This window comes from Suncus etruscus, chromosome 16, assembly GCF_024139225.1.
Source record: "Suncus etruscus isolate mSunEtr1 chromosome 16, mSunEtr1.pri.cur, whole genome shotgun sequence".
NCBI lineage: Eukaryota > Metazoa > Chordata > Mammalia > Eulipotyphla > Soricidae > Suncus > Suncus etruscus.
The window spans coordinates 71,385,698-71,408,176 of record NC_064863.1 but is presented as its reverse complement, the minus strand read 5'-3'; the positions used below and the strand labels follow the sequence as shown (position 1 = coordinate 71,408,176).

Here is a 22,479-nt window from a genome sequence, read left to right as displayed (position 1 = left end):
CCGGCATCTAATATGGTCCCCCTGAGCCTGCCAGGAGTGATTTCTGAGCATAGAGCCACGAGTAACACTTGAGCACTGCTGGGTGTGATCCAAAAACCAGAAAGAAAAAGAATTGCTAATCAGTGACTGATAGAAAGGACTTTGACAGTTTTATTTATATTGACGTTAGTGCTTTTAAGGAAGATTTGTTTGTAATTCCTTAATATGCTGTCATAGATAAGTCTAATTCAAGAGACTTCATATTTAGCAATACAGCAGCAGTGTCACTTCTAAATGTTTTTTTTTTTTTCTTCCCAGTAATCTCTGTAAAGGTAGATAACTTACTTTCAAGGTGGCAAGTGAGAGATAGGATATAAGGAAAGGATAGAGAGGGGAAAAGCACCTTACAAAATTAGTGGCACAGCGGTGTTTGCCTTGCAAGCAGCCAATACAGGACCAAAGGTGGTTGGTTCGAATCCCGGTGTCCCATATGGTCCCCCGTGCCTGCCAGGAGCTATTTCTGAGCAGACAGCCAGGAGTAACCCCTGAGCACCGCCAGGTGTGGCCCAAAAACCAAAAACCAAAAAAAAAAAAAAAAAAATTAGTGGCTAAAGAGAGAACACAGCGGTGGGGCATTTGTCTTGCAAGCAGATGGCCCAAGGCCAGTGGTGGTTAAATTCCGGCATCCCATTTGGTCCCCAGTGCAGGCCTGGAGTGATTTCTGAGCAGAGCCAGGAGTAATCCCTGAACGCCGCCAGGTGTGGCCCCAAATAAAAAACCAAAAACCAAAATTGTATTTAAAAATGCTTTCTTGGGGGCCGGGTGGTGGCGCTAAAGATAAGGTGTCTGCCTTGCCTGCGCTAGCCTTGGACGGAGCCTTGGACGGACCACGGTTCAATCCCCCGGTGTCCCATATGGTCCCCCAAGCCAGGAGCAACTTCTGAGCACATAGCCAGGAGTAACCCCTGAGCGTTACCGGGTGTGGCCCAAAAACCAAAAAAAAAAAAAAAAAAAAAAAAAATGCTTTCTTAGAATTACATCCTAAGAACAAGGTGTTAATGTTACAGAAGTTTCAATCACTATAGTTGATGGAGGGAGGGTTTTTATTCATTTTCAAAGAAAGTATAGCTGGATAAGTATTCTATATTTTAATTCTTGAAACTGAAATAGAAATAATTGGGTTCTATTAGTCATTTTTTTTAAACTTTATTTACTTATTGATTGATTGGTTTTGGGGCCTCACCCAGCACTCGGATTACTTCTGGCTCTGCACCATATGGGATGTTGGGAATCGAACTGGGTCCCTCCCTGGTCAGCTGCATGCAAGGCAAATGCTCCACCGTTGTGCTATCTCTCTGGCCTCTCTATTTGTCATTTTATTTATCATCTAAGTTGGTATTAGCAAGACTATTTTAGATTTATTGCCATCACTAATTTTTTTTGTAATCAGGCTGTATTGTGTATTGTGTGTTAGAATTTGAAAGTATGGCTACTTTTCCTGGCTCCTAAAATACTGGGAGAAATTTAAGAGGTATATTACTGCTAGTACCGACATGTGACATCAAATCAAATATGTCCTAGAAGTTGTACTTTAAAATAAATGCTTTTATTTAATAAAAAGATTTACAAAATTGCCTTTTTATTGTATGGATGGCCTTGGATTGCACAGGGCTTGGTCACATTTAAATAAAATACCTTCCAATCTGATGATGTGGAACTTTTAAAAATTAGAAGATGGCATTGATATTATAGTATAGATAAAAGATTAGCTAAGGCATTAAGAAACTTGGAAGTGCTCAGAAATTTGTGTAATTGCTTCTACAATCATTTATAAAGCATGCTACTACTCAGTTTTATGTATACTTATCAGCATGTCTTTTTTTTAGTACCTGGTTGGTTTGATTTTAAAATAACTTGATGTTCTGTACCACTTAACATTTCAAGACATTTTCCCCAAGAAAATTCTGTTGGAACCAAGTATTTCCAGTTCTAGAAGCCTACTTGTAGGGTCTTACGACATTTATAGTGGGCTTGAATGGGGTTTTCTTTTGCACTAAATTTTCTTTTCTGGAAGATTACTTCTGTTCAAATTATTATGTAGTGCTTTTGTCTTATAATTAAACGCTTACAGCACTCATGCAGTTTTTGCATTGTCTTTTTTTTAAAAGACCTTTCCTTTCGACAAGTACTTTGAGATAACATAGGTCATATTTTCTTAGTGAAGGTAATACTACTAGCAACATTTTTAAAATGACAAAACTTTTAAATAGGATTCTTTTGAAAGTAACCTCATGCATAATTGTGAGTCATGTATTATGTTGAAGAGTCTGAATTTGTTCGAAGAAAAAGGAAATTCCTAGAGTTTTCTGGAATGTTCATGTGAAAAAATGCTGAGGGAGATTTGTTGTGGACATGTTCAGTGTTTGTCCTTTGCCTGACTTGCTGTCTAATATGAGACTCCTAAAAGACCTGGTAAGCATTAATTATGTTATACATTTCTGAAATTTTTTTCTGTAACAGGTAAATTGAGTTGGGTTTATGTAATAGCTCTAATGTTAACAAATGAATTAAAGCAGTGTAAAGATAAAGAAAGCTTAATGTGGGCCCGGAGAGATAGCACAGTGGCGTTTGCCTTGCAAGCAGCCGATCCAGGACCAAAGGTGGTTGGTTCGAATCCCGGAGTGTCCCACATGGTCCCCCGTGCCTGCCAGGAGCTATTTCTGAGCAGACAGCCAGGAGTAACCCCTGAGCACCACTTCGTGTGGCCCAAAAACAAAAACAAAAACAAACAAACAAAAAAGCTTAATGTACTATTTTGCTATTCCATCTTCTGTATCTGTGACTTTGCTTTAGGAAACTGCTAGCCTGCCAAAAGAGGCATCATTAAGGACAAGTTCTGGTGTGGTTCAGAGGTCACGATTTCTCGTCCCTCACAAATCAGTTCTGTTTTATCTGTAACCAGCTTGTGGTTTGTTACTATTTTAAAAGTCATGCTAGATTTTGCATATTCTGGATTGTATTATGGATTCATAGGAAGAACTTAAAAAGAAACACGTTAAGTATTTCCAGATTTATTAAAATGTGTAACTTAGATTTTTAAACAATTCTTGTATTAAGTTCAGTGGCTTTTAATGAGTGGTTCATTCATGGATTCATTCATTCAGATGAATGGTTCTGAGAGCCAGCTTAGTCATTGGCCCTATAATGTCAGGTAAATAAAAGTTAATTTCTCTAAGAACCAATTACCCGGCTATAAAATTATTTCGCTCAGATGTGGGTATTAGTAGGTATACATAAGTGCTCTGAGGTTAGAATTCAAGTACATAATGTGATTAACACAGAAGTTAAGGTTTCAGATGCTGACAGCTGACAATCAAAGCTTCCCATTGCTGGGATCATGTTGGAGAGCTGTGGAAATTCTGTACTTGAGACACTATTGCGTCTAAAGGCTCCAACCCAGCTATCAGGCAATGCTTGTAAGAAACAAACAAACTGCCACCAAAATATGTGGGTGTGCCCTGTTTCTGGCTTATCTGAACACTCCTAACTTATGCTTCTATAATTCTTTAGTCCTTCACATAGGCTTCTGAAGGTGATGAATCAAATTTAAATAGAAGTTATGTAAGTTTACCGCACAACTGTAATTTTAATCTGGAAAATAAGCCGAATTTAATATAGATTTAGATGATTCTAGATTTAGCAAAAACCCCCTTTAAGGAAATAGGAAATCAGATTTAATATGTTTTATTTCTGGGAAAAGATAAAGGAAAGAGCTGGAAGTTCCAGCTCACCTCAGGAAGCTCACCACAAAGAGTGATGAGTTTAGTTAGAGAAATAACTACATTTTGAACTGTCCTAATATTGAGAATGTATGAGGGAAATGTAGAGCCTGTTTAGGGTACAGGCGGGGGTTGGGTGGGGAGGAGGGAGATTTGGGACTTGGGTGATGGGAATGTTGCACTGGTGATGGGTGGTGTTCCTTTTATGACTGAAACCCAAACACAATCATGTATGTAATCAAGGTGTTTAAATAAAAAAAATTATGCATTAAAAAAAAAAAAGAAATCCAAAAAAAAAAAAAAAAAAGAAAAGATAAAGGAAACATATTGAGTATGGGATTTAGACTTACAGTGATCGTAAAATAAATATATCAGATAATTGAAAAATGATTTGAAATTTGGAAGAAAGGCCATTATTGGACAAGACAATGTGCGAATGAATAAAAAGTACTGGAGAATTAGGAAAAGAAACGAACCGAAGGCTGAACTGTTCTACAGCCATTGGAGTCAAAGACTGAAGTATTCCACATGCACTGACCCACATTCAGAAGTATTTCTTGGACCTCTTCCTCTTAGATTTGAACAGTTTCTTTAGCATGAAATGGAAATAATAGTTCATACATATTTCAGGGTCATGGTGAAGGTTTAATCTTCTTATATACCTGAATCCCTCAATCTATTCTTAGTGATAAACCAGTGTTGTTCTGGAAGTTGATCTGGAAGTTATTTTCTGCCCAGCAGGCCACTTTAATAAAATACTCATGATTTCCTCTCCTCTCAACTGGTATTTAAATTTAGTATAGCACCATCCTGACCCCCCCCACCCCTTTTAATAAGCTTTTTCTGGAGCCAGAGAGATAGCACAGTGGTAGGGCATTTGCCTTGCAAACAGCTGATCCAGGACAGATGGTGGTTCAAATCCTGTCATCCCATATGGTCCCCCATGCCTGCCAGGAGCAATTTCTGAGTGCAGAGCCAGGAGTAGTAACCCGTGAGCACCGCCAGGTGTGACCCAAAAACCAACCAACCAACCAAACAAACCTTTTCTGTGTGTAGGACCATTTTTGTTTTGTTTTGGGGGCATACCTGATGGCAGTATGGGTTGGGGAAGGACCATTTTGGGTGCTGTGGATTGAACCTGGGTTACTTTATGTTAGATAAAATTCCTATCCCCTATTTATCGCTCTAGTCCTAGCCCTTGGTACATAATTTCTGAATACTTCTATATAGAGACTTTCTTTTTTTTTTTTTTTTTTTTTTTTTTTTTGGTTTTTCGGGCCACACCCATTTGATGCTCAGGGGTTACTCCTGGCTAAGCGCTCAGAAATTGCCCCTGGCTTGGGGGGGACCATATGAGACGCTGGGGGATCGAACTGTAGACCTTCCTTGGCTAGCGCTTGCTAACGCCACCTCGCCAGCCCCGAGACTTTAATTTCTTAAATTTAATGCTGCTGGTGTAATTTAGAATACATGAATTCTAATACTTGCACAAATGAAAAAGTATTGCTTTATTTATACTCAGATATGTTCTGACAAATGTAGCTCAAATAGTAGGGAAATGGCTTTTTTGGGCAGTTTTCAGTAGTTTGTAAAAAATGTAAATCTTGAAAACTCTTAAATTTCTATTGAAGACTTCCTAGAAAAGTGGAATTTAATGTGGGTCTTGAAACTGTGTTTTAAAAATGCCAGGTAGAGAGGAACTTGCAGACACACATTTAATTGTTAGGTTTCTAATACATGTTCTAACACTAGAAAGTTAGATAGCGATGTTTAAAGTAGTGAAAGGAATAGTACTTACTGGCAACAAATGTAGTTTCAGATTAGTTGAATTTTATGAGGGCTTCAAAAACAATAATAGCCAGGTACATGATTCCACTTCTCACAATATCTTCAAATTCCTATTTATATCTTCCAGAAATCTACTAATATGGCAAAAAGTAAAATACAATTTTTTTGTCCAATAAGTTAGTGTCAAATGAAAATGGGTCCAGTAGTTAAAGGGATTTAAAAGCTATATACCATGGACAGTTAACTTTATGGCTTTGCGATTTTTAATGTTTCCAGACAGTTATTTTCTTAGTGTCTAACATTGGAACTTGAGACATAGTACAGTGGGTAGGACACTTGCCTTGCATGTAGCTGATCTCGGTTCAATCTGGGACCCATATGGTACCCCAAGACATCAGGAATGCTCCGAGGGCAGAGCCAGAGTTAAGGGGGTGGTGGCCCCCTTCCCCTCCAAAAGAGAATTATTTGAAGTAATATAGAACGTTGACTTAGTAGTTTTTGTTTTCTGGGGACCGTATCTGATGACTCAGGGATCACTCCTTGTAATGTTGGAGCCATATATGTACCAGGGAACAGAACCAGAGGGCTCCCCTGAGTGCAAGCAAATTCTTTACTTTCTGTATTTTTAAACATTTCAGAATTTTGTTATTCTACCCTCATCAATAGTTTTTACCTTTCAGTGTTAATGTAAAAACAAGACACCCAAACACTTTAGAACATTTTTTGTTTCGGAGTCACTTTTTGGTCATCAGGGGTTACTCCTGGTAGTGCTGGGTAGGCCATATGGGATGTGGGGGGATCAAACCTGGTTGTTTGCATGCATGCAAGCACTTGATCCCCTGTCTTGTCTCTCTGGCTCTGCTTTAGTACATTTTGTAGTTTTCATACATTACCCTTTATTAGAGAATAGTTTCTTACATTAAAATTTATTTAATGACTAGAACAATGATAGTGTGCTGGAAGAATAAACTTGTGTATATATTTAAATTTTTTTTCTTCCCGTTTTTGGGTCTCACCCAGCAGTGCTCAGGGGTTACTCCTGGCTCCATGCTCAGAAATTGCTCCTGGCAAGCACAGGGGACCATATGGGACGCCGGGATTAGAACCAATGACCTGCATGGAAGGCAAACACCTTATTTAAAATTTGATCATCAATTATAATGAGTCACTAGTCAGGAAGTCCAATTCCTTTTTTCCCCATGGATCAGTAAATGATTTTTATTTTTATTTCTTTTTTGTGTTTTTTTGGTCACAGCCGGTGAAGCTCAGGGGTTATTCTTGGCTATGCACTCAGAAATCACTTCTGGCGTGGGGGAACCATATGGGGTGCTGAGGGACCGAACCGAGGTCTGTCCTAGGTTAGCACAGCACTGCAGCCACTTTAACACACCACAGCTCACCATAATTTTTATTTTTATTTTTTGTGTGGCACTTGGGTTACTTCTACCTCAGCACTCAGGAATCAGGTCTGACAAGTTCAGGGGGCCATATGGAATGCAGGGGAATAGAATGTGGGTCTGCCACATGCAAAACAAATGCCCTACCCACTATGCAATAGTTTCATCCTCTGTTTCTGTTTTCTTTTTTTTTTTTTAAGGGACACAACAAATGTACTCCTGGTTCTCTGCCTTGGAATCACTCTTGGTGCTGTTTAGGGGACTGTATATCACGTACAGTTCCCTAAACTTGGGATTGAACTGGAGGCAGCAATGTGCAAAGCAGGCTCCTTCGTCTCTGGTCTATGGCTCTGGCCCACTAAATTACATTTTAAATATGGGGAAATGAGTTAATGAAATTGCAAAGGGAAGGCGGTTGCTATGGTTATTGGGAATCAGTGAATAAAGTATCACACGGGGTAAGAAGTGATTGGGCCAAGATAGGATAGGAACTGATTTATTAAAAGATGTGAATGGCTTTCCAGTTTTAAACTTTACTCAAGGGCATGTCCAGTATGAACTATAATACATTTTTATTTTGTCTTTGGGCCACACCCGGTGACGCTCAGGGGTTACTCCTGGCTATGTGCTCAGAAATCGCTCGCTCATGGCTTGGGACCATATGGCACTTCCAGGGATCTAACCACCGTCTGTCCTGGGTCAGCCACCTGCAAGGCAAAATGCCTTACTGCTGCGCCATCACTCTAGCCCCATATTTTGTTTTGTTCTTTTACCAGACCCAGTGGTGCTTGGAGGTTACTCCGGGCTCTGCTCAGGAATTACACTTAGTGGTGCTCAAGGGACCATATGGGATGCCCAGAATTGAATCCAGGTTGGCACATGCAAGGCAAGTGCCCTACCTGATGTTCTGTTACTTTGGCCCCAATAATTTGTATTTTTATTTCAAATGAAAGAGTATGTAGCAGGGTGAGTTTTCTACGGACTATTACAGAGAAAGTTGCGAAATGTTTCTAAAGAATGTTAAGTTTAACGTGATTAAAGAGTAAGGTGTGTAAAGTGGTTAAGGTGAATAAGGATTAAGACAGATTGAGGGGCCCGGAGAGATAGCACAGCGGCGTTTGCCTTGCAAGCAGCCGATCCAGGACCAAACGTGGTTGGTTCGAATCCCGGTGTCCCATATGGTCCCCCGTGCCTGCCAGGAGCTATTTCTGAGCAGACAGCCAGGAGTAACCCCTGAGCACTGCCGGGTGTGGCCCAAAAACCAAAACCCAAAAAAAAAAAAAAAAAGACAGAGATTGAGTTAGTGTAATCAAAGCTATCTTGCACTATTTAATAATAGTTAATACAGCATTTACTATGATGGACTGACAAGGACTGCTGTTTTTACAATTAGGTCCATTTTACAGACAAAATATGGGCACAAGTTAACATCCAAAATCAAGTACCTGATAGCAGAATCTTACTTGGCTGTCAAGTAGTCTGATTCTAGGAGTCCTGCACTCTTAATCTCAACAAAGGGTGAGAGGCTGGGGCCCTACTGAGGAAGTGGAAAGAACAAAAAAATGCACAGCATTGGAAGACATAACAAAGATAAGGTCAAGGGATGCTAAAGGACCAAGCCCATACTCCCAGTTCTTCTCCAGTTCTACCACTAGAGAATGTCTTCAGAACTGTTGGCTGTGAAACTAGAAAGACATACGGCAATTTATTGGTACCTGTTGGGGATTGGGAATAGTCAGATTGGGATTATATTTGTACTTAAAAGAATAATGATTAAAAGGAAAATTGCCAGAGTGATGACTGTCATCTTTTGAAAATGTTTCCACAATATCCTCTTAAGAAGCTTCGTTTTCTGAGATGTTTTGGCCTGAAACGAACAAACACAAATTTAATGCTTTGCTTCTATTTCAAGACTACTATCTATCTTCAATATTTAGTAGAGTTTTGTAGAAGAGATTTTATTTCCTGTAACCAATCTCCAAAGGGCTTAGTCATTCTTAGTCTGCACTGGAGAAAGTACAGGAGGAAGGTGGTTTTGTGTGGCCAACGTCAGTCGATTCCCTGTACGCGGCATTTGATCTTCCAAGCACTGACAGAAGTGATTCTTTATCATACATAGTCTGGGTGTGGTCCAACTCCCAATACCACCACAGGACCCATCACCACCACCAAAATGTTTCTGAATAGCTTTTATAACTTGGTAGAGCAAGATGACAGCTATTCTCTTATTCTCCATTTGGCTGAATTGCATGCCTCCTAATTTTTGAGCTTCAACTTTCTTATCTTTATTTAACATGGTTTCTCTTAAATGTTATTTTATTACTTTTCGTTGTTTTGTTTTTGGGCCACACCCGGTGACGCTCAGGGGTTACTCCTGGCTGTGCTCTCAGAAATCCCTCTGGCTTTGGGGGCCATTTGGGACGCCAGGAATTGAACCGAGGTCTGTCCTGGGTCAGCCAGCCACGTGCTAGGCAAAAGCCCTACCGCTGTGCTATTGCTTCAGCCCCTTAAATTATATTTCTTATAGCACTTCTAGCTATTCCTATCCCTACCTCAATTCATATTTGTTCTCCAAAGTACTAAATTCATACCTACATTTTGCAAATTTTATTTATTTGCAATATTTTATTTATTCTATAAAGGAAACTCCTTGGAACACAGATTTTTGTCTTCACTGCTGTATTCCCCACAGTATATGACAAACTGTAGTTGTTCAATTAATATTGAGTGAATATACTTATTAAATGAGAATGATAGTATGCAACATAGTAGCTGATTTTGAGGAATTAGTGACAATCTGGTATATCTAGGCCAGTGTTTTTCAATCTTGTGCAAAGGCACACTTTTTTCATGAAAAAAAAAATCAAGAGGCACACCACCATTAAAAAATGTTAAAAAGGGGCCCGTGAGGTGGCGCTAGAGGTAAGGTGTCTGCCTTGCAAGCGCTGGCCAAGGAAGGACCACGGTTCAATTCCCAGTGTCCCATATAATCCCCCCAAGCCAGGGGCAATTTCTGAGCGCTTAGCCAGGAGTAACCTCTGAGCATCAAACGGGTGTGGCCTCAAAAACAAACAAAAATTGTTAAAAAGGGGGCCGGAGAGACAGCATGGAGGTAGGGCATTTGCCTTGCATGCAGAAGTTCAATGGTTTGAATCCCGGCATCCCATATGGTCCCCTGAGCCTGCCAGGAGCGATTTCTGAGTGCAGAGCCAGGAGTACCCTCTGAGCACTGCCGGGTGTGACCCAAAAATGGAAAGAAAAAAGAAAGTTAAAAAGGCCGGAGAGATAGCATGGAGGTAGAGCGTTTGCCTTGCATGCAGGATGGTGGTTTGAATCCCGGCATTCCTGAGCCTGCCAGGAGCAATTTCTGAGCTTAGAGCCAGGAGTAACCCTTGAGTGCTGCAGGGTGTGCCCAAAAACCAAAAACCAAAAAAAAAAAAAAAAAAAAAAAAAAAGTTAAAAATATTTAACTCTGGGGCCGGAGAGATAGCATGGAGGTAAGGCGTTTACCTTTCATGCAGAAGGTCATCAGTTCAAATCCTGGCGTCCCATATGGTCCCCCGTGCATGCCAGGAGCAATTTCTGAGCACGGAGCCAGGAAAAACCCCTGAGCATGCCGGGTGTGACCCAAAAAAAAAAAAAAAAAACCACAAAAAAAAAATATTTAACTCTGGGCCCGGAGAGATAGCACAGTGGCATTTGCCTTGCAAGCAGCCGATCCAGGATCAAAGGTGGTTGGTTCGAATCCCGGTGTCCCATATGGTCCCCCGTGCCTGCCAGGAGCTATTTCTGAGCAGACAGCCAGGAGTAACCCCTGAGCACCGCCGGATGTGGCCCAAAAACCGATATTATATATTTATATTATTTATTATATATATTTAACTCTGCCTATATTGACTATATATAAAGTAATTCTCTGGAATAGGAATCAAACAAGTTATAATTACTATTTTATAATGATTGGTCTGTTTGTGAGCTGAAGCCGCATGTTACAGTTGAAATTGGACTTTTTCCCACGGTACAGCAGACTATCTCACGGCACATTCGTGTACCACGGCACAGTTGTTGAAAAACGCTGATCTAAACTGCCAGATGAGACTAAATTATGCCAGTAAGATTACACAATGTATGGGCTGGAGCAATAGCACAGTGGGTTTTGCCTATTTGCCTTTTGCCTATTGCAAGGCCTATTGCCTTGCATGCAGCCGATCCAGGGCCAATCTGGGTTCGATCCCTGGCATCCCATATGATCCCATAGACTGCCAGGTGTGATTCCTGAGCCCATAGCCAGGAGTAAACCCTGAGTGCTGCTGCATGTTGCCCAAGAACAATACAAAACAAAAAAAGGATTATGCGATCTTTATAATGATTTTATTATAGCTTTTTATGCTATACATGGCATGGGGTTCTGGTACTGCTTAGATGATCTCACTAAAGTGTAACAAATTATAGAACTCCGGAGTGATAGCACAGCAGTAGGATGTTTGCCTTGCATGCAGCTTACCTGGTCCAGGCATCCCATATGGTCCTGGGAGCCTGCCACGAGCAATTTCTGAGTGCATAGCCAGGAGTAACCCCTTAGTGCCACCAGGTGTGGCCTAAAAACCAAAAATCAAAACCAAGAAAAGAAAAAAATAACTCCAGATTCTTGTACCCAAGCACATTTCTAGACAATCCCCAGCGCCTGACATAAGAAAGCTAGTAAGTTTGGTATGTTTTCCAGCATGTTATAACTTATGAAATGCCTTAAATTCAGGTGGTCAGTGAGTTGCTTTATATGTGTTTTGTTTAATAATATACACACTAATAATCTATGTATTTCTGTTTTATAGTGTTGAAGAAAGATAAGGTTTAAGTTTCTTAAGGTTATATAGCTAGTAAATGGAAATAGTGGAATTCAAATCTGGAGTTGTATTATTAAAATGTATAGAATTATTAAATAAGATAGAAAGACTTTGTATCCTTTGCTAAGATTTGTTCTCTTTTGGTTAATGTACACACAGTTTGAAAAGCCAGTTCTGCAAGGTTTTATGAGTAAAAGCATTTTTCTGTCCTAATCCTTTCCACCACTGAGCCTGGTTTTCAGAGGTAATTTTTATTTTAGCTTTTTCCTGCTTATTTTTACTATATTTCCCAGTACTGGAACAGTGGTTCTCAGATGGGTGTTTTTACTCTAAAGGGGAAAGTTGGCAATATGCGGAGACTTTTTTGTTTTGTTTTTGGCCACACCCAGTGGCTCTCAGGAGTTCACTTCTGGCAGACTTAGGGGATCATATGGGATGCCGGGGATTGAACCCAGGGTGGCTGCGTGCAAGGCAAACACTACCCACTTTACTATCACTTGGGCACCATGTGTTTAGACATTTTGGATGGTCATGTCTAGCGTTGGCTGTTATTGATGTCTCATGGATAGAGTTAGGGATGCTGTTAAACATCCTACAGTTTGCCTTGCAAACAGCCGATCCAGGACCAAAGGTGGTTGGTTCGAATCCCGGTGTCCCATATGGTCCCCCGTGCCTGCCAGGAGCTATTTCTGAGCAGACAGCCAGGAGTAACTCCCGAGCACCACCGGGTGTGGCCCAAAAACCAAACAAACAAACAAACAAACAAAAAGAAAACAAAAAACATCCTACAGTTTATAGGGTAGTCCCCTTCATTACCCTCTCCCACCAGCAAATATTATCCAGTCTAAAATGTGTACATTGGAACTTTGGTTTAAAATAGTGTCTGATACATAATGGATAGGCAATAATTATTAAATATTAGCACTTTGGTTTATTTCCTCTAAGGTATAAATTTAAAAAAAATATTTTTTGGGGCCGGGCAGTGGTGCAAGCAGTAAGGTATTTGCCTTGCTTGCACTAGCCTAGGACAGACTGTGGTTCGATCCCCCTGCGCCCCATATGTTCCCCCAAGTCAGGAGCAATTTCTGAATGCATAGCCAGGAGTAACCACTGAGTGTCACCGGGTGTGACCCAAAAACCAAAAAAAGAAAAAAAAATTAACATTTAACTTATTGTTTTAATAAACTGATTTACAAAGTTGTTCATAATAGAGTTGTTTTGGCATACAATGTCTCAGCACCAACCCTATCACCAATATCCCCTTCCTCCATGATTGTCCTCATGTGCCCTCTTTCACTCCACCTCCTACCCGGCATGCCTGCCTTGATACATGTGTGTGTGTGTATATATATATCAGGAATCGCACCTTGATATATATACATATATATATCTATATAACAAATTTATTTCATATTATTTGCTCCAACAAAACTTAAAGGAATGACGAAAATAGAATGATCAGAAAATCAGTAAAAGTCAATTTGTGATGATTAATGGCTTTGTAATTTTTTTTTTTTTTTTTTTGGTTTTTGGGTCACGCCCGGCAGTGCTCAGGGGTTATTCCTGGCTCCAGGCTCAGAAATTGCTCCTGGCAGACATGGGGGACCATATGGGGCGCCGGGATTCGAACCAGTGACCTCCTGCATGAAAGGCAAATGCCTTACCTCCATGCTATCTCTCCGGCCCCAATGGCTTTGTAATTTTAACCTATGTCAATTCAAACCATTTAATGCTATATTGTCTACTGCCTCATTTACATAACTAAGTTAACTTTGGCACCTAAAATATAAAGCATTAAATTTTATTTTGTACTTGGATCTTATTGTAGTGATAATTATGTCTTCCTTGTCATAAATAAAACTAAAAAACTTTTAGTTTCTATGAAATATGTAAAAGGTATAAGTGTAAAATTCAGTAAGTTTAAAGAGAATTAAGATAATTTAAGGGGCCGGAGAGATGGCATGGAGGTGGGGCAATAGCCTTGCTTGCAGGACAGTGGTTCGAATCCTGGCATCCCATATGGTCCCCCAAGCCTGCCAGGAGCGATCTCTGAGCATAGAGCCAGGAGTTGCCCCTGAGTGCTGCTGGTGTGACCCAAAACAAAACAAAACAAAAAGATTAAATGTAGGGGCTGAAAAGTACAGTGGGTAGTAGTGTGCTTGTCTTGCATACAACTATACAACTAACTAATACAGGGTTAGATGTCTGGCATCCTATATGGTCTTCTGAGCATTGCCAGGAATAATTCCTGAATCCATAGACAGGAGCATTTCCAAATGTTCCCCCCCCCCCAAATTATAATGTAAAAATATGAACAGGCCTATAAAAATAGAGTGTTTTATTCTATGAAAAGGAATATTGGCAGAAAAAAAAAAGAAAAGGAATATTGGTTTTAGAACAAAACTAGATACAGCTTAAATGTCTGGATTAATAATAAGTAAAGGATTGGGAGGCTGGAGCTATAGTATCACCAGCTGTGGCCCAAACACCAAAAAAAAAAAAAAAGTAAAGGATTGGAATAAAAATATAAAATATCCCTGGATGTAAAAAAAGAAACTGATCACGAGCAGTCCATGTGAATGTGGCATTAATTCAGTTTTGAAAATGAATAGAGGGGCCAGGCGGTGGCGCTGGAGGTAAGGTGCCTGCCTTGCCTGCGCTAGCCTAGGACGGACCGCGGTTCGATCCCCCGGCGTCCCATATGGTCCCCCAAGAAGCCAGGAGCAACTTCTGAGCGCATAGCCAGGAGTAACCCCTGAGCGTCACAGGGTGTGGCCCAAAAACCAAAAAAAAAAAAAAAAAAAAAAAAAGAAAATGAATAGAAACCCTTGGACAGCTAGGAGTAAACAAGCTTAGTAGTGGGCAACCCTGACTGAGTGCCATAGTCATTGCCAAGTGTTGGGAAGTTTGTGCTGTTCTTTTAGGAAGCTCTTAGTGCTACTTGCAAAACATTTTCTGGGCTATAAAATCCCTGTTGCCTGTCCATGAACTGTGTATCATTCCTTCAAATCTGAAGGATAATCCAGCCAGCTAGAATATTCTTGGGTAGGTGCTTATTTCATTGAGTTTTTGAACTATATTTCTCCATTCTCTTCTGGCTGATAGTCTCATTTGATAGGTCTGTTAATTTTATGGCCTTTCCTTTGTATGTAAGTTACTTTGTTAGGGGGGCGCACCTAGCTCCGCACCTATGAAATACTCCTGGTGATGCTCTGGGGACCATGTGGGATGCCAGGGATCAAACTTTGGTGGGCTGTGTGCAAGACATGTATGCACCTTACCTCCAGCTCTCTGACAGAAAGTTTATTTGTCTCCTAGTTGACAGAAAATGTATTGACTTATCAAGAATATACAGAGACCATGAAAATAGGGAAATTTAATTTAGGCAAAAATAGAGGGTGATTAATAGTGGAGTTGTAGACAGAAAATAATGTGAGAAAAATTATAAAATGCTTTAATCAAGATTCAACTTTTTGTTGTTGTTGTTTTTTTGGGTCACACCCGGCAGCGCTCAGGCTCAGGAGACCATATGGGATGCCGGGATTCGAACCACTGTCCTTGTGCCTGCAAGGTAAATGCCCCATGTCCATGCTATCTCTCCAGCCCCAAGATTCATTTTTTTATTTAGCTGCTCCTACTCACCTTTCTCAAAAAGGAAGTATCTTAACATAATTGTGAAAGGATAGTGTAAAAACATAAGAGTGGTTTGAAAGATAAGGCAGTTAAAGAAAATATAATCTCTTTTTTTTTTTTTTTTTGGTTTTTGGGTCACACCCGGCGGTGCTCAGGGGTTACTCCTGGCTGTCTGCTCAGAAATAGCTCCTGGCAGGCACGGGGGACCATATGGGACACCGGGATTCGAACCAACCACCTTTGGTCCTGGATTGGCTGCTTGCAAGGCAAACACCGCTGTGCTATCTCTCCGGGCCCGAAATATAATTTCTTAAAGTTATTTTTGGACATAAATTTCTGGATTTTGTGTGTTATCTCTTTTCCTTATATTAAAACACAAACACTAAAAAATAGACCTGATGATGCCACAATAATATAATATAATGAAATTAAAATAATATAATACCATGCTAACATTTGTATAACTATCTATGTCTCTATTCTCATAAAGCACTAACATTCAAATGTGTAGCTGAATTTAGAAGCAATTCAGGGTAAGACCAGGTGCACAGCTATGAGTAAATGAGTAAGCTATGAGAAATGACTTTGTCATTATTACTGTGGCCATCTGTGTATGGTGGGGCTGGCCTGTGGTGCAGGGCCTAGTTCTTTCAAGAAAGGCAGGGTATGCCTCCCACACATGGAATAAGAACAGTGGAATTACACCGAGTTTCCATCCAAACTTGGAACCAGATTCAAAGTTTTGAGTCCTCCTTGAATCTGTCTCACTCCACTTGTAAACTATCAGCAATTTTATTTCCCTCTTTCTTCAAAATACATCTAAAATCCAACCATGTCACATACATCAGTATTTTGTAGAATTACCTATCATTACCACTTCCTTTGTTATTTACCTTTTTCTGAAAACCCAGATGTTTCATGTGAGATCATTACGTTTAGCCTAAATAATTTCATTTACTGAAGACATAATAGCTTTCCAGTGAAGACTTCAGTTCCTTTTCCATAATGTAAAGTTTCTGGCCAGTCTGTTAACCAGATCTCATTTCCATGTTTCCCCATGTCACTTATGCTATATCCTAACTACTCAGAATATGCAAAGCAATAAGAATAATTCTTTTTTTTTTTTTTTTTTTTGGGCCACACCCGGTGGTGCTCAGGGGTTACTCCTGACTGCCTGCTCAGAAATAGCTACTGGCAGGCACAGGGGACCACATGGGACACTGGGATTTGAACCAACCACCTTTGATCCTGGATCGGCTGCTTGCAAGGCAAACGCCGCTGTGCTATCTCTCCGGGCCCAAGAATAATTCTTATAAAAAGACAATGGAGTGTGAGTAAAAGTGATAGGTGTTACATCTGCGTTGAAGTAGCTAGCAATGAGCAAATGTATTTTATTCATTCCCTTCTCCCAGATGTTACTTGAAATGCAAACACTTTAAAATCCAAACCTTAGAGTCACAAAATGGGAAACACTTCAGTTCTTGGATTACCAAATTGTTTCACTGAGATTATTAGGTAACAACCTTAGACTGTTAGCCAAAACTTTTGCTGAGTTAAGACATTGAGAAAGTAAGGTACGTTGGTAAAGTTAGTTTTTCTTTTCTTTTTTCTTTTTTTTTTTTTTTTTTGATTTTTGGGCCACACCTGGCAGTGCTCAGGGGTTTCTCCTGGCTGTCTGCTCAGAAATAGCTCCTGGCAGGCACGGGGGACCATGTGGGACACCGGGATTCAAACCAACCACCTTTGGTCCTAGATCGGCTGCTTGCAAGGCAAACGCCGCTGTGCTATCTCTCCGGGCCCAAAAAGTTAGTTTTTCTAATGAGGTTAAAATTGTCAGCAGAATGAGTTGTTACTGCAAACCTGAAATTAAAGAAAGTATATTACTGGTTTTCAAGTGCTAGGAGTGAAAAAAAAAAAATTAGAAGATGAAAAGAGAGTGGCAAGTGCAGAATAGTATAAGTACACAGTTTTTGTATTTTCTAGATTCATTGTTTTGAGGCACTATTTAGTCTTTTGATAAGGCTAGCACACTGAATCCATCAAAATACATAGAAGTTTAATGTACAAGGCTAAGGAAAATGTAGAAAGAGCATATGATAAAATTCAACACTCTCTTATGGCAAAATTTCTTAGTGAAGGAGAGAAGGATTTCTTATTTTTCTTATTTATATACTTATTTATTTGATTTTTGGGCCACACCTGCAGATGCCCAGGGATTACTCCTGGCTCTGTGCTCAGGAATTACTCCTGGCAGTTCTTGGGGGACCATATGGGATGTTGGGGACTGAACTTGGGTTGGCTGTGTACAACACAAATGCCCTACCTGCTGTACTATCTATCCAGCCCCGGAATATTTTTTTTTAAGAGCTAACATAATTATCTTTATCCTATTATTTTTTAGTATGGTCATACCTAGCAATGTTGGGATCCCAGGCCACTCCAGGTGATGATGGATCTGACAGTGTATAGTTTGGGTCAAAAGATTTATGCCCAGTGGAATCAGGAGGTCATGTGATGCTGACTATAGAAATCTGAGTGTGGGGGCCCGGAGAGATAGCACAGCGGTGTTTGCCTTGCAAGCAGCCGATCCAGGACCAAAGGTGGTTGGTTCGAATCCCGGTGTCCCATATGGTCCCCCGAGCCTGCCAGGAGCTATTTCTGAGCAGACAGCCAGGAGTAACCCCTGAGCACTGCCAGGTGTGGCCCAAAAACCAAAAAAAAAAAAAAAAAAAAAAAAAGAAAGAAATCTGAGTGTGGAACACGCTACACATATGCCCATACAGAGCTTGTCTCCTTAGCCTTACAGGAGCATTTATAACTTGTTAAAAGTGTTTATCCAAGTCTGAATATATATATCTAATTATTAGAAAGCAATAAATATACTTCTTTTCAGTTAGGCAAATGTTTTAGGCATTGTTTCTATTCAATAGTTTACTGCATATTCTAGCTAATGTAGTAGAAAAGGGAAAAAAGAAATATTCATTGCAGGCCAGAGATATAGTATCTCTATAGTATGCAGTTGACTTGGGTTCAATCCTGACACCATACATGGGCCTCCCACAATACATGATTCAATGATCCTATAGATCATTAAATAGAGGTTGCCCCCCCAATTTTATATAGAGATCATGTGTAAAAGTCATTATTATATGATAGAATTCTATGTAGAAAATGCATATAGAAGGCCTGAAGCGGTGGGGCAGTGGTAGGGCATTTGCCTTGCATGTGGCTGACCCAGGATGGACCTCAGTTCGATCAATTCGGTTCAATACCCTGGCGTCTCATATGGTCCTCCAAGCCAGGAGTAATTTCTGAAAGCATAGCGAGGAGTAACCCCTAAGCTTGTCTCCCTAGCCTTACAAAGGTGTGGCAAAAAAACCCCAAAACCGGGGCTGGAGAGATAGCATGGAGGTAAGGCGTTTGCCTTTCATGCAAGAGGTCATCGGTTCGAATCCCAGCGTCCCATATGGTCCCCCGTGCCTGCCAGGAGCAATTTCTGAGCATGGAGCCAGAAGTAACCCCTGAGCACTGCCGGGTGTGACCCAAAAACCACAAAAAAAAAAAAAAAAAAAAAAAAAAAAAAAAAAAAAAAAAAACAAACCCCAAAACCAAAGCAAATACAAAAATAAAACAAACAAACAAACAAAAAAAAAAACCCAAAAAAGTGCATATAGGGCCCAGAGAGATAGCACAGCGGCGTTTGCCTTGCAAGCAGTCAATCCAGGACCAAAGGTGGTTGGTTCGAATCCCGGTGTCCCATATGGTCCCCCGTGCCTGCCAGGAGCTGTTTCTGAGAAGACAGCCAGGAGTAACAACACCTGAGCAACACTGGGTGTGGCCCAGAAAAAAAAAAAGTGCATATAGACAATACTATGATAGAAATTCAGCAAGGGGGCCGGGCGGTGGCGCTAAAGGTAAGGTGCGCCTGCCTTGCCTGCGCTAGCCTTGGACGGACCGCGGTTCGATCCCCCAAGCCAGGAGCAACTTCTGAGCGCATAGCCAGGAGTAACCCCTGAGCGTTACCGGGTGTGGCCCAAAAAAAAAAAAAAAAAAAAAAAAAAAAAAAAAAAAGAAATTCAGCAAGACTGAGATAAAAATTCAGTATGCAAAAATTGCATATATTACAAACAATTCCTATTTACTAAAATATTAAAGAACATGTACTTTAGAAAACATAATATGAACAAAATGAACCAAAAATAGACAGACAAAAGGAAATAATAAATTTTAGAGCAGAAATTAAATTGGAAATCCAAAAAACTATCTAGATCAATGAAAACAGGAGTTTATTCTTTGAAAAACATAAACAAGATCAATAAACCACTAGCAAAACTCAGAAAGGAAGATAGAAAAACTTAATAAACCAAATTAGATATGAAAGGGGGGAGATTACTATAGATACTACAGAAATTGAAAGAGTAATTAGAGACTACTTTGAGAAATTGTGCCACAAAAAAGAGAATCTGGAAGAAATGGATAAATTCTTGTATTCATAACTTCCCAAGGTTGAAACAAGATAATCTAGCATATCTGAACAGACCCATTACTATTGAGGAAATTAAATGGTAATCAAAAGTTTTCCCACAAACAAAAGCCCAGGCCCAGATGAATTCACTAACAAATACTTTTCAAACCTTTCAATAGAACCCATTGCTAATTCTTTTCAGGCTCTTCAGGAAAATACAGAAACATTTCCAAATATTTTTTTTTTATGAAACTAACATCATCCTGAATCTAAAAGCAGATAGATGTCACACACACACACACAAAAAAAAAAACGACTATACACCAATATTCCCGATGAACACAGATGCAAAATCTTCAACAAAATTCTAGCATATAGGATCCATCAACTCAACAAGAAGGTCACACACCATGACCAAGTAGGATTCATTCCATAGATGCAAGGATGGTTTAATATATGCAAGCCAATCATTGTAATACAGCCCATCAAAAAAGGAAAATTAATACCACATAATCATATTAATGCATGAAGAGAAAACATTGATAAGGTCCAACATCCATTCATGAAAAGACTCAATATGGTAATGGAAGGAACTTTTCTCAACACAGTCAAGGGCATTTACCACAAGCCAATAGCAAATATACACAATGGGGGGAAAAACAAAGCCTTTCCGCTAAAATCTGGTACAAGACAAGGCTGCCCACTCTTGCCACTCCTATTCAACACAGTACTGGAAGTACTTGCCATAGCAATCAGGCAAGAAAAAGATATCAAGGGCATTCAGGTAAGAAAGGAAGAAGTCAAATTCTCACTGTTTGCAGATGGTATGATACTACTGGTATATTTAGAAATATAGAGCACCTAGAAACAATAAATTCATATAGCAAAGTGGCAGGCAACAAAAATTAACATGCAAAAATCAATGGATTCTTATACACAAATAATGATAAAGAAGAAATAGACATTAAAAAACAATCCCATTCATAATAGTATCACTATGAAATTCAAATGCCTTGGAAACAACTAAAAAGATGAAGGATCAATACAAAGAAAACTACAAGACACTGCTTCTTCAAGAAATAAAAGAGGACACAAGGAAATGGAGACATATACCCTGTTCATGGATTGGAAGGGTTAATATCATTAAAATGGTAATACTCCCAAAGCGTTATACATATTTAATGTAATTACTCTAAAGCTACCATATTCTTCAAAGTGGATCAAACACTCCTGAAATTCATTTGGAACAATAAATGACCCAGGATAGATAACGCAACCCTTAGGGGGGAAAATATGGGAGGCATCACTTTTCCCGACATTAATTGTATTACAAAGCAATAATCATTAAAACAGTATGATATTGGAACAAAGACAGATCCAAAGATCAGTGGAATAGACTTGAGTATTCAGAGAATGACCTCTAGACATACAATCAATCTTTGATAAAAGGGCAAGAAATGCAAAATGGAACAAGAAGAGCCTCTTCCACAAGTGGTGTTGGAACAACTGTGGTCAGCCACATGCACAAAAGAGTACTAATACCATGCACAAAGGTCAAATCAAAATGGATTAAAGACCTTGATATCAGACCTGAAACTATAAGGTATATAAAAGAAAACATAGGCAATGGCCAGGAGAGATAGCACAGCGGCGTTTGCCTTGCAAGCAGCCGATCCAGGACCAAAGGTGGCTGGTTCAAATCCCAGTGTTCCATATGGTCCCCCGTGCCTGCCAGGAGCTATTTCTGAGCAGACAGCCAGGAGTAACCCCTGAGCATCGCCGGGTGTGGCCCAAAAAACAAAAAACAAAAACAAAAAAAAAAAGTCAAGAAAACATAGGCAAAACACTCCAATGACATTGAAACTACAAGCATCTTCAAAGAGAAAACTCTACTATCCAAATAAGTGGAAGCAAAGATAAACAAACAGGACTACATTAAACTGTGTACCAAGAGACAATTGCAACAGTGTTCATTGTGGTATTCTTCATAACAAATGTATGTTGGGACCTACATTAAAATTTAATATATTCACCAGGAAACAAGACTAGTCATGAATAAATTATCTAACCTTGCATCTCAAGAAGCCAGACACAGAACAACAAAGAAAGTTCAAAGTATGTAAAAGGAAAAAAAATTATGAGCGTATGTAAAAACAGGAAAATAAAAAAATACAAGATCAGTGAAACCAAAAGGTGGGTTTTTGGAGAAGAATTTATAAGGTTAACAAATCCTTATTTAGAGCCAGAGAGAAAAAAATGATAAAACTGATAAATCAGAACAGAAATAAAAGGGGGGAGTTTATAAACATCTCAGAACTAGAAAAGATATGAAAACATTACTACAAACAACTATATGCTATTGAATTGGAGAATTTAGAAGAACTGGACAGGTTATTTATTTGTTTGTTTTTATTTTTGGACCACTTCTGGTAGTTCACAGTGCATACTCTGACAAGTCTCAGGAATCACTCTTGGAATGGCTCAGAGAACCATACGTAGTGCAGGGGATTGAACCTGGGTCATTTGTATGCAAGTGCATGTATCTGTCCAGCCCTGAACAAAATTGTAAGAGTCATAATTTCCCAAGACAAAGT

General features: G+C 39.7%; 1 protein-coding gene across 1 annotated transcript in view; it reads right to left on the bottom strand.

Moving 5' to 3' along the window:
• Positions 1 to 8,678: 8,678 nt before the first annotated feature.
• LOC126032203 (uncharacterized) overlaps positions 8,679 to 22,479 on the bottom strand; it is a 57,544-nt gene continuing 43,743 nt past the window's right edge. Inside the window, exon 6 of the mRNA XM_049789879.1 lies at positions 8,679 to 8,810. Coding sequence (XP_049645836.1) covers positions 8,679 to 8,810 — 132 coding nt within the window. The remainder of the gene's footprint in view (positions 8,811 to 22,479) is intronic.